The 11,753-nt window shown below is 45.1% G+C and overlaps 1 protein-coding gene across 1 annotated transcript in view; it reads left to right on the top strand.

The window, feature by feature from the left end:
- Window positions 1–2,323: 2,323 nt before the first annotated feature.
- LOC112068224 (protocadherin Fat 4) overlaps window positions 2,324–11,753 on the top strand; it is a 33,163-nt gene continuing 23,733 nt past the window's right edge. Inside the window, exons 1-3 of the mRNA XM_024135318.2 lie at window positions 2,324–2,572; window positions 3,664–3,916; window positions 4,397–4,744. Coding sequence (XP_023991086.1) covers window positions 2,489–2,572; window positions 3,664–3,916; window positions 4,397–4,744 — 685 coding nt within the window. The 5' untranslated portion in view covers window positions 2,324–2,488. The remainder of the gene's footprint in view (window positions 2,573–3,663; window positions 3,917–4,396; window positions 4,745–11,753) is intronic.

The raw sequence follows: 11,753 nt of genomic DNA, 5'->3' as shown, positions 1-11,753 counted from the left end.
TGAAGCTATGTTGCGCTTGGTGACCTCTGACTGTTTCATCCTAACATCGTTGGTGCCGACGTGGATAACAATATCTCTATACTCTCTACACTCGCCAGTTTTAGCTTTAGCCAGCACCATCTTCAGATTAGCCTTAACGTCGGTAGCCCTGCCCCCTGGTAAACAGTGTATGATCGCTGGGTGATTCGTTTTAAGTCTAATACTGCGGGTAATGGAGTCGCCAATGACTAGGGTTTTCAATTTGTCAGAGCTAATGGTGGGAAGCTTCGGCGTCTCTGACCCCGTAACGGGAGGAGTAGAGACAAGAGAAGACTCGGCCTCAGACTCCGACTCGCTACATAATGGGGAAAACCTGTTGAAAGTTTCTGTCGGCTGAATGAGCGACACCAGYTGAGCATTCCTACAGCATTTCCCTCCAGAAGCCATGAGAAAGTTGTCCGGCTGCGGGGACTGTGCGGGGGGGTTTATACTACTATCTGTACTTACTGGTGGTACATCCTTTCCTACACTGAAATTACTCTTGCCTAACGATTGCGTCTGAAGCTGGGCTTGTAGCACAGCTATCCTCGCCATAAGGCGATCGTTCTCCTGTATATTATGAGTACAGCGACTGCAATTAGAAGGCATCATGTTAATGTTACTACGTAGCTTCGGCTGTTGAAGGTGCTGACGAACCATGTCCAGATAAAGCGTCCGGAGTGAAAAAGTTGAATGAGGGAAAAAAGTTGTGAGGGAAAAACTAAAAATATAAACGGTAATTAAAAACCGTAAAGTTGTCAGCTAGCAAAGTAAGGTTGACAACAAAACGCACAGCAACACGTCTGCAAGTTCAAGAGGAAGTGCTTTGAAAGGCTAGTCATGGCTCACATCAACACCATTATACCAGAAACCCTTGACCCACTCCAATTTGCATACCGCCCCAACAGATCCAAAGATGATGCAATCTCTATTGCACTACACACTGCCCTTTCTTACCTGGACAAAAGGAATACCTATGTGAGAATGCAATTCATTGACTACAGCTCAGCGTTCAACACCATAGTGCCCTCAAAGCACATCAATAAGCTAAGGACCCTGGGACTGAACTCCTCCCTCTGCAACTGGATTCTGGACTTCTTGACAGGCTGCCTCCAGGTGGTAAGGGTAGGTAACAACACATCCGCCACGCTGATCCTCAACACAGGGGCCCCTCAGGGGTGCGTGCTCAGCCCGCTCCTGTACTCCCTGTTCACTCATGACTGCACGGCCAGGCACGACTCCAACACCATCATTAAATTTGCAGATGACACAACAGTGGTAGGCCTGACCACCGACAACAACGAGACAGCCTGTAGGGAGGAGGTCTGAGAACTGGCCGTGTGGTGGCAGGACAACAACCTCTCCCTCAACGTGATCAAGACAAAGGAGATGATTGTGGACTACAGGAAAAAGAGGACCGAGCACGCCCCATTCTCATCGACGTGGCTGCAGTGGAGCAGGTTGACAGCTTCAAGTTCCTTGGTGTCCACATCACCAACAAACTAACATGGTCCAAGCACACCAAGACAGTCGTGAAGCGGGCACGGCAAAACCTATTCCCCCTCAGGAGACTGGAAAGATTTGGCATGGGTCCTCAGATCCTCAAAAGGTTCTACAGCTGCACCATCGAGAGCATCCTGACTGGTTGCATCACTGCCTGGTATGGCAACTGCTCGGCCTCCGACCGCAAGGCACTACAGAGGGTAGTGCGTACGCCCCAGTACACTGGGGCTAAGCTTCCTGCCATCCAGAACCTCTATACCCCCCCCCCCCCCTCTCCACACCACTGCCACTGTCTGTTGTCATCTATGCATAGTTACTTTAATAACTCTACCTACATGTACATACTACCTCAACTAACCGGTGCCCCTGCACATTGACTCTTTACCAGCACCCCCCTGTATATATTGTTATTTTTTACTGCTGCTCTTTAATTACGTGTTACTTTTATCTCTTATTCTTATTCATATATTTTTTAAACTGCACTGTTGGTTAGGGGCTCCTAAGTAAGCATGTCACAGTTAGGTGAATATCTGTTGTATTCGGTGCATGTGACTAATACAATTTGATTTGGTTTGATTTGAAACGCAGCATATCATTGGAAATTAATGTAATTCTGTTGTACCAAAATGCAATAAAGCTCTTGGTGTGTTCGAAGCTTAACATGTATGTGTAAATTGATTTTGCAACGCTCGCGCACGTAACGCGACCGGTGTGGTCAGCATGTTCAGTCAGACATTCAATTGTAGGTGACAGTAGCTCATTCAGCTCATTATTAGCTCTTTTCACCCGCGATAGGCTCCAACAAGTTTCCCCTTGCCTGTGCTGCTACCAACTATTTGACTAGGCTACACGAATGCCGCCAGCACGGACCGTACCCCCTGGACACATTTATGTGATCTAAATGCATGCGGTTTTCTCACTATCATCACTTGAGTGAAAACACCAATGGAGAGGTAACTGCGCTCAGATGGTTAAGATTGTGTCTTTGATCACGAAAATGGACACTGCTGGATCATTAATCAAATGGAAAACTTTTATTTTTTATCTAATGGTAAGTTTCCTCGAATTCCGACATTCATTCAGGACTTTCAAGAGCTCCATAGACCTACATGTTATTTTGCATTCTATAACATCTTCTGTTTTATTCAACTTGCTTTCATATTATCTCTATTCTTCACCTGAGGTCCTTAAATGTCTAGTCTTGTATTGCCTAGTTGTAGTCCACTGAAGCTTTGGAGTCGGTTCCAAATTCCAGTCAGTGACCAATAGTGTGCCACAATTTTTCAATTGTTTTGTCTTTTTATTCTTCAATGTATGCGTAATTCTCATGAGGGGAAAAAAAACATGTACCATTTTGAGTCATTCATTTTCAATGATAGCTGCCCTAAAGGGGCAGTGCAGTCAAACACGTGATTTCGTGTACTTTATATATTTCCACATAATATTTTTACCATTTGAATTGAAAACAATGCATTGTTACCCATAAATTATTTGATATCGAGATAAAAACTGCTGCGTTGGACCTTTAAAGTTTGCTGGCTATGAACTCCTGTTCAAACAGAAAAGTTTTCCAATTGAAAGACAGAAACAGTTATAGAGTCCTCTCACTCTGTCTGAAGTAATAGAACAGGTTGGCATTATAGGGACTGTCAAAGGCAGGATCCCGGGGGAGGGGAAGAATGAAACATTCACGACTGGTCTCTGGTGCTGTGAAAGAGAAATAGAGAAAGAAGTGGAGCAGCTAAAGTGCAGCGCCTCCAATTCAAAGTATAATGTTACTGCCTTCAGAAAAGTTATGCCACAAAGGCTGTTTTCTCCTCTTTGTGTCAGACTGAGGGACTAAGAAGCTTCTGTTCCGGTTGATGTAGGTTTCAGTTTACCATAGATGTTTTGTCCTTCAAAATGTTACTCAATATCAACATTAATTATATAGTAGTATCCACATTGGAGTAGTTATTCTATTGCTTCTATATAAAATACTGAACCACACATATTTGGACATTCATTTTATTATATGTTTTGTAAGATTGTTATTTTTTTTTATAAAGGAAAGTCACACTGTTTGCAATGAACTTTTTTTTATTGTCACGAATGTTACTGCTCTAATGCCTTCATTGGGGTGTACTTTGTCTGTTTTAACAGGGTGTCAACTACATGTTTTTCAATGGAGTGCCATTTTCCAATATGGCCGATGCTAGCCAAGCTGCCAGCAACCAGGAGAAGTGGTCCAATATGACCTTGGTGAAGCGGCACCCTCTGTCCTCCTGGTATCAGAGATCTCATTGGCATGGCAACAGCAAGTCAGGCGCTACACATTCTCCACAAAGACGCCTCACACCACTGTCCTTCTACAAACTTGTCTATTCTTTTCAAGTGAAAGAGGACACACAACCAGGTAGAGCGGTGTTTACCCCTTTCCTTCTCGCAGATATTTAAATGCTGATTAGTTAAGCTTGTTCATACATGTTTGTTCTTTAATCCAGAGTCACATGCCTCAGTTACGAAGTCTTCAGGCTGACACCTACTGACTGATCGGCTTAGGAAGTTATTGGTAGATGTTAATGCTCAGTATTTCTTTTAATGTTTTAAACCTCATGGCTTTAAATGAAATTCCACCAACTCCCCTGCCTATTTCAGTTAGAGGATTAAATACCTCCTGGTGTGCTCCACCTTCCTCATGTTAGAGAATGGTGATGATGAAACATTGCCAATTATGAGTGCGTGGGGAATGAACGCACAACACTGGTGTTGCCAGCACCATACTTTAACCCCACTGAGCCATTGGAACCAGCATTGGTAATAGTAAGTTACCAAACCATCAGACACGTCAGAGAATTTCATCCTGAGTGTACTGTCTAATTCCATGTATTGACAGGAACAATAGTGGGGAAGGTGGGAGCAGGAGAGCACAGCAAAGGATCGACAAACATTATCTTCTCTGTGTTGGAGGACGACGGGGAGGGCCTGTTCCTGCTCAGCCATCTCTCCGGTGACTTTCTGCTGTCACGCTCCCTGGACTACGAAACCCAGAGACTCTACATCCTGACAGTGGTAGTGAAGCATGGGGCCTTAGGGGCCAGCAGAGCCAGGGTCTATTTTAATGTGCTGGATGTCAACGATAACCTTCCAGTGTTCAGACTGGACTCTTACTCCGTCTCTGTACCAGAGGACAGCCCTGTTGGAACCTGCTTCCTCTCTCTCAATGTCTCTGATGCGGATGACGGTGAGTGTGGAACAACATGTTTAACATACCACCTGACACAGACAGGTGCTGTATAGACCAAGGTTGTGTTTATTAGGTATCAAACGGACAAAGCATTACCAGTTTCAGTCCTATTTATTTATTTACTAGTCAGCCCCATCACATGATCAAAGCCACATCAAGGCTTGTCTGCTGAAAACAGGCTCTACTGTATACGTAACCTGGACATTTGATCACGGATCTATGATCATTTCAACAGTAATTGAGCTCATTGCAAATGACTAATAAAACAACTATCTCATTGCCATCTCTATGCCATTTAAAAAATGTTACATGTAATCTCCGGTTCTCCATCATTCCATAAAATGACCTGTACATGTCTCTGTCCCCGGACCTAATTATCCAGCCAGGCTTTGGGCTCCCGAGTGGCGCAGTGGTCTAAGGCACTGCATCTCAGTGTTAGAGGCGTCACTACAGACACCCTGGTTCGATTCCAGGCTGTATTACAACCAGCCGTGATTAAGAGTCCCATAGAGTGGCGCACAATTGGCCCAGCGTCGTCCGGTGTTTTGGCCAGTCATTGTAAATAAGAATTTGTTCTTAACTGACTTTCCTAGTTAAATAAAGTTTACATTTATGACCAAAAGAATGTGGATCCTGCTTGTCGAACATCTCTAAAATTATGGCCATTAATATGGAGTTGGTCCCCCCTTTGCTGCTATAATAGCCTCCACTCTTCTTGGAAGGCTTTCCACTAGATGTTGGAACATTGCTGCGGGGTCTTGCTTCCATTCAGCCACAAGAGCATTAGTGAGGTCGGGCATTGATGTTGGGCGATTAAGCCTGGCTCGCAGTCGGTGTTCCAATTCATACCAAAGGTGTTCGGTGAGGTTGAGGTTAGGGCTCTGTGCAGGCCAGTCAAGTTCTTCCACACAACGATCTCAACAAACCATTTCTGTATGGACCTCGCTTTGTGCACGGGGGCATTGTCATGCTGAAACAGGAAAGGGCCTCCCACAAAGTTGGAAGCACAGAATCATCTAGAATGTCAATGTATGCTGTAGCGTTAAGATTTCCATTCACTTGGAACTAAGGGGCCTAGCCCAAACCATGAAAAACACCTCCAGACCATTATTCCTCCTCCCCCGAACTTTAAAGTTGGCACTATGGATTCGGGCAGGTAGCATTCCCAGAGTTGTTCGTCAGACTGCCAGATGGTAAAGCGTGATTCATCAATCCAGAGAACGTGTCTCCACTGCTCCAGAATCCAATGGCGGTAGGTGATCTTAGGCTTGTGTGTGGCTGCTCAGCCATGGAAACCCATTTCATGAAGCTCCTGATGAACAGTTCTTATGCTGACGTTGCTTCCAGAGGCAGTTTGGAACTCAGTAGTCAGTTTTGCAACCGAGGACAGGCGATTTTTACACGCTACACGCTTCAGCGGTCACATTCTGTGAGCTTGTGAGGCCTACCACTTCTCAGCTGAGCCGTTGTTGTTCCTAGACAATTCCACTTCACAACAACAGCACTTACAGTTGACCAGGGGAGCTTTAGCAGGGCAGAAATTTGATGAACTGACTTGGAAAGGTGGCATCCTATGACGGTGAGTCACTGAGCTCTTCAGTAAGGTTGTTCTACTGCCAATGTTTGTCTATAGAGATTGCATGGCTGTGTGCTCAATTTGATACACCTGTCAGCAACAGATGTGACTGAAATAGCTGAATCCACTCATTTGAAGGGGTGTCCACATACTTTTGTATATACAGTGCATTGGGAAAGTATTCAGACCCCTTGACTTACCACATTTTATGTATGTATAAAAATAAAAAAAATCCTCATCAATCTGTTGAAACCCCCTCGGACGGTTACGTCGGCAGACCAGTCGTGATGGATCGGCTGGAATACCCAATGTGGTATGGATTTCAATTTAGTCCAAGATGGCGTAGCAGTCGGGCGTCTGTTTTGTTTGTCTTGTCCCGTCACGTGTAATTATCGTTTTCTTCGTATATATGTCGTATACATTTTTATATTTTTAATCTCAATTTCCATCTACGGACTGAATATACTCTCCTGCAACCCGCCTCACTCAATGTGGTATGGATCTGCTATTTTCTATACTTTAGAACCGGAACCCCCATCAGAAGCTTGCCAGCTAACTAGCTACTAGCTAGTAGTGAGTTAGCCACTACTAGCGGTCATCACCGTTAACTCGGACATCAGCCAGCCTCAGCCAGGTCAATTCCCGCCGATCCATCGCGACTGGTCTGCTGACGTAACCGTCCGAGGGCGTTTCAACAGGCTCTTCCGTTGCAACGTCCCCGAGGCTCATCTGCTAGCCTGCTATCCCCGGCCTGCTAGCTGTCTGAATCGCCGTGTCTCCAGCTCGCCTAGCTACTCACTGAACCCTATGATCACTCAGCTACACATGCCTCTCCCTAATGTCAATATGCCTCGTCTATTGCTGTTTTAGTTAGTGATTGTTGTCTTATTTCACTGTAGAGCCTCCAGCCCTGCTCAATATGCCTTAGCTAGCACTTTTGTTCCATCCCCCACACATGTGGTGATCTCACCTGGCTTAAATGGTGCCTCTAGAGAACAAACCTCTCTGATCGTCACTCAATGCCTAGGTTTACCTCCAATGTACTCACATCCTACCAAACACCTTTGTCTGTACATTATGCCTTGAATCTATTCTACCGTGCCCAGAAACATGCTCCTTTTACTCTCTGTTCCGAAAGTACTAGACGACCAGTTCTTATAGCCTTTAGCAGTACCCTTATCCTACTCCTCCTCTGTTCCTCTGGTGATGTAGAGGTTAATCCAGGCCCTGCAGCCCCCAGCTCCACTCCTATTTCCCAGGCGCTCTCATTTGTTGACTTCTGTAACCGTAAAAGCCTTGGTTTCATGCATGTTAACATTAGAAACATCCTCCCTAAGTTTGTTTTATTCACTACTTTAGCACACTCCGCCAACCCGGATGTCCTAGCCGTGTCTGAATCCTGGTTTAGGAAGGCCACCAAAAATCCTGAAATTTCCATCCCTAACTATAACATTTTCCGACAAGATAGAACTGCCAAAGGTGGCGGAGTTAGTCTGCAGAGATCTGTAATACTATCCATTTCTGTGCCCAAACAATTTGAGCTTCTACTTTTAAAAATCCATCTTTCCAGAAACAAGTCTCTCACCGTTGCCACTTGTTATAGACCACCTTCAGCACCCAGCTGTGCCCTGGACACCGTATGTGAATTGATCGACCCCGATCTATCTTCAGAGTTCGTACTGTTAGGTGACCTAAACTTGGACATGCTTATCACCCCGGCCATCCTACAATCTAAGACAGATGCCCTCAATCTCACACAAATTATCAAGGAACCTACAAGTACAACCCTAAATCCGTAACCATGGGCGCCCTCTTAGATATCATCCTGACCAACTTGCCCTCTAAATACACCTCTGCTGTCTTCAACCAGGATCTCAGCGATCACTGCCTCATTTCCTGCATGCATAATGGGTCCGTGGTCAAACGACCACCCCTCATCACTGTCAAACGCTCCCTAAAACACTTCAGCGAGCAGGCCTTTCTAATCAACCTGGCCCGGGTTTCCTGGAAGGATATTGACCTCATCCCATCAGCAGAGGATGCCTGGTTGTCTTCAAAATTGTTTTCCTCACCATCTTAAATAAGCATGCCCCATTCAAWTTTTTTTTAACTAAGAACAGATATAGCCCTTGGCTCACCCCAGAGTTGACTGCCCTTGACCAGCACAAAAACATCATGTGGCGTTATGCGTAGCATCGAATAGCCCCCGCGATATGCAACTTTTCAGGGAAGTCAGGAACCAATATACCCAGTCAGTTAGGAAAGCTAAGGCTAGCTTTTTCAAACAGAAATTTGCTTCGTGTAGCACTAATAACAAAAGGTTCTGGGACACTGTAAAGTCCATGGAGAACAAGAGCACCTCCTCCCAGCTGCCCACGGCACTTAGGATAGGAAACACTGTCACCACTGATAAATCTACGATAATCGATCATTTCAATAAGCATTTTTCTACGGCTGGCCAAGCTTTCCACTTGGCTACCCCTAACCCGGCCAACATCTCAGCACCCTCTGCAGCAACTTGTCAAAGCCCCCCCCTGCTTCTCCTTCACCCAAATCCAGACAGCTGATGTTCTGAAAAATCTGGATCCCTACAAATCAGCTGAGCTAGACAATCTGGACCCTCTCTTTCTAAAATGATCAGCTGAAATTGTTGCAACCCTTATTACTAGCCTATTCAACCTCTCTTTCGTATCGTCTGAGATCCCCAAAGATTGGAAAGCTGCCACGGTCATCCCCCTCATCAAAGGGGGAGACACTCTAGACCCAAACTGTTATAGACCTATATCCATCCTGCCCTGCCTTTCTAAAATGGCTTCGAAAGCCAAGTTAACAAACAGATCACTGACCATTTCGAATCCCACCGTACCTTCTCCACTATGCAATCTTGTTTCCGAGCTGGTCATGGGTGTTCCTCAGCCACGCTCAAGGTCCTAAAAGATATCATAACCGCCATCGAAAAAACCATTCTGTGCAGCCGTCTTCATCGACCTGGCCAAGGCTTTCGACTCTGTCAATCACAGCATTCGCAATCATCGGCAGACTCAATAGCCTTGGCTTCTCAAATGACTGCCTCGTCTGGTTCACCAACTACTCTCAGATAGAGTTCAGTGTGTCAAATCAGAGTGCCTGTTGTCCGGACCTCTGGCAGTCTCTGTGGGTGCCACAGGGTTCAATTCCCGGGCCGACTCGTTTCTCTGTGTATATCAATGATGTCGCTCTTGCTGCTGGTGATTCTCTGATCCACCTCTACGCAGACGACACCATTCTGTATACATCTGGCCCTTCTTTGGACACTGTGCTTACAAACCTCCAAACGAGCTTCAACGCCATACAACACTCCTTCCGTGGCCTCCAACTGCTTTTAAATGCTAGTAAAACTAAGTGCATGCTATTCAACCGATTGCTCCCCGCACCCTCCCGCCCAACTAGCATCACTACTCTGTACGGTTCTGACCTAGAATATCTGGACGACTACAAATACCTAGGTGTCTGGTTAGACTGTAAACTCTCCTTCCAGACTCATATTAAACATCTCCAATCGAAAATGTAATCTAGAATCGGCTTCCTATTTCGCAACAAAGCCTCCTTCACTCATGCTGCCAAACATACCCTCGTAAAACTGACTATCCTACCGATCCTTGACTTCGGCGATGTAATTTACAAAATAGCCTCCAACACTCTACTCAACAAATTGGACGTAGTCTATCACAGTGCCAACCGTTTTGTCACCAAAGCCCCATATATTACCCACCACTGTGACCTTTTATGCTCTCGTTGGCTGGCCCTCACAACATATTCGTCACCAAACCCACTGGCTCCAGGTCATCTATAAGTCTTTGCGAGGTAAAGCCCCGCCTTATCTCAGCTCACTGGTCACCATAGCAGCACCCACCCGTAGCACGCGCTCCAGCAGGTATATTTCACTCGTCGTCCCCAAAGCCAACACTTCATTTGGCCGCCTTTCCTTCCAGTTCTCTGCTGCCAATGACTGGAATGAATGGCAAAAAAATAGATCCATTCATAATCTCGAGACAGAGTTTGAGGGAACAATAGAGAAGTTGAGTTTGAAGAATGTGCTTCCAGTACCGGATGGACTGATCCTAGAGGATGCATTTTCATTCAACCAACCCCAGGATCCAAAGATCCAAACAAAACCGCGAATAGTCCCAGCTGAACAAAGACCAGCCTCATTTTTATTGTGAAGAAGAGACACTGACCAGTTAGAAGGTAATGGTGATGCTGGTCCTGGAGTTTGTCCAAGGGAATCACTTTCAGTCTTGTCCAGTTGAGTTCTGTTTTATCCAGTGAACGTCAATTGATCCAATGAGATAAATGATTGAGAAGCAGAATGATGCACTATCCAAGATGTTGGTGGGATTACTTGAACTGAATACCTGGAGTAGTTCCACTGCTTTGTCTGTGAACTGTGTTGTCTGTGTGCAGCTTCTTTTAGTATGGTTACATATTTTACTTTATGTGTAATCCCTTCCATATAACTGTTGTTTTAACCAGACACTTTAGGTTACAGCTAAGATCATTTTATTTGAACTCCTCTTCACTTCCTCTTAGCCTCTATGTGAGAGTAAGTGGTTTGCAGTGTCTATATGCAATACAAAGATGCCAGACAATCATAGTCTAAAGGCAGATCACACACTACATACAGTGCATTTGGAAAGTATACAGACCCCTTGACTTTTTCCACAATTTGTTACGTTACAGCCTTATTCTAAAATGGATTAAATAAAAAGAAATCCTCAATCTACACACAATAATGACAAAGCAAAAACAAGTTTTTAGAAATGTTTGTAAATGTATTAAAAATAAAAAACAAATACCTTATTTACATAAGTATTCAGACACTATGCTATGAGACTTATTTGAGCTCAGGTGCATCCTGTTTCCATTGATCATCCTTGATTGGAATCCACCTGTGGAAAATTCAATTGATTGGACATATTTTGGAAAGGCACACACCTGTCTATATAAGGTCCCTTCAATGCTACATTTCTGTAGCATTGAAGGTCCCCAAGAACACAGTGGCCTCCATCATTCTAAATGGAAGAAGTTTGGAACCCACCAAGACTCTTCCTAAAGTTGACAGCCCGCTTGGAGTTTGCCAAAAGGCCCCTAAAGGACTCTCCGACCATGAGAAACAAGATTCTTTGGTCTGATGAAACTGAGATTGTACTCTTTGGGCCGAATGCCAATCGTCACGTCTGGAGGAAACCTGGCACCATACCTACGGTGAAGCACGGTGGTGGCAGCATCATGCTGTGGGGTTGTTTTCAGCGGCAGGGACTGGGAGACTAGTCAGGATCGAGAGAACGATGAACGTCCTGTTGGAAGTTGAACCTTCCAACAGGACAACGACCCTGGGCACACAGCAAAGATAACGCAGGTGTGGCTTCAGGACAAATCTCATTGTCCCCA

The sequence above is a fragment of the Salvelinus sp. IW2-2015 genome, unplaced genomic scaffold (genome assembly GCF_002910315.2).
Source record: "Salvelinus sp. IW2-2015 unplaced genomic scaffold, ASM291031v2 Un_scaffold285, whole genome shotgun sequence".
In the NCBI taxonomy this organism is placed as follows: Eukaryota; Metazoa; Chordata; class Actinopteri; order Salmoniformes; family Salmonidae; genus Salvelinus; species Salvelinus sp. IW2-2015.
The sequence above is the reverse complement of the archived record's forward strand: the minus strand, read 5'-3'. Positions and strand labels throughout refer to the sequence as shown.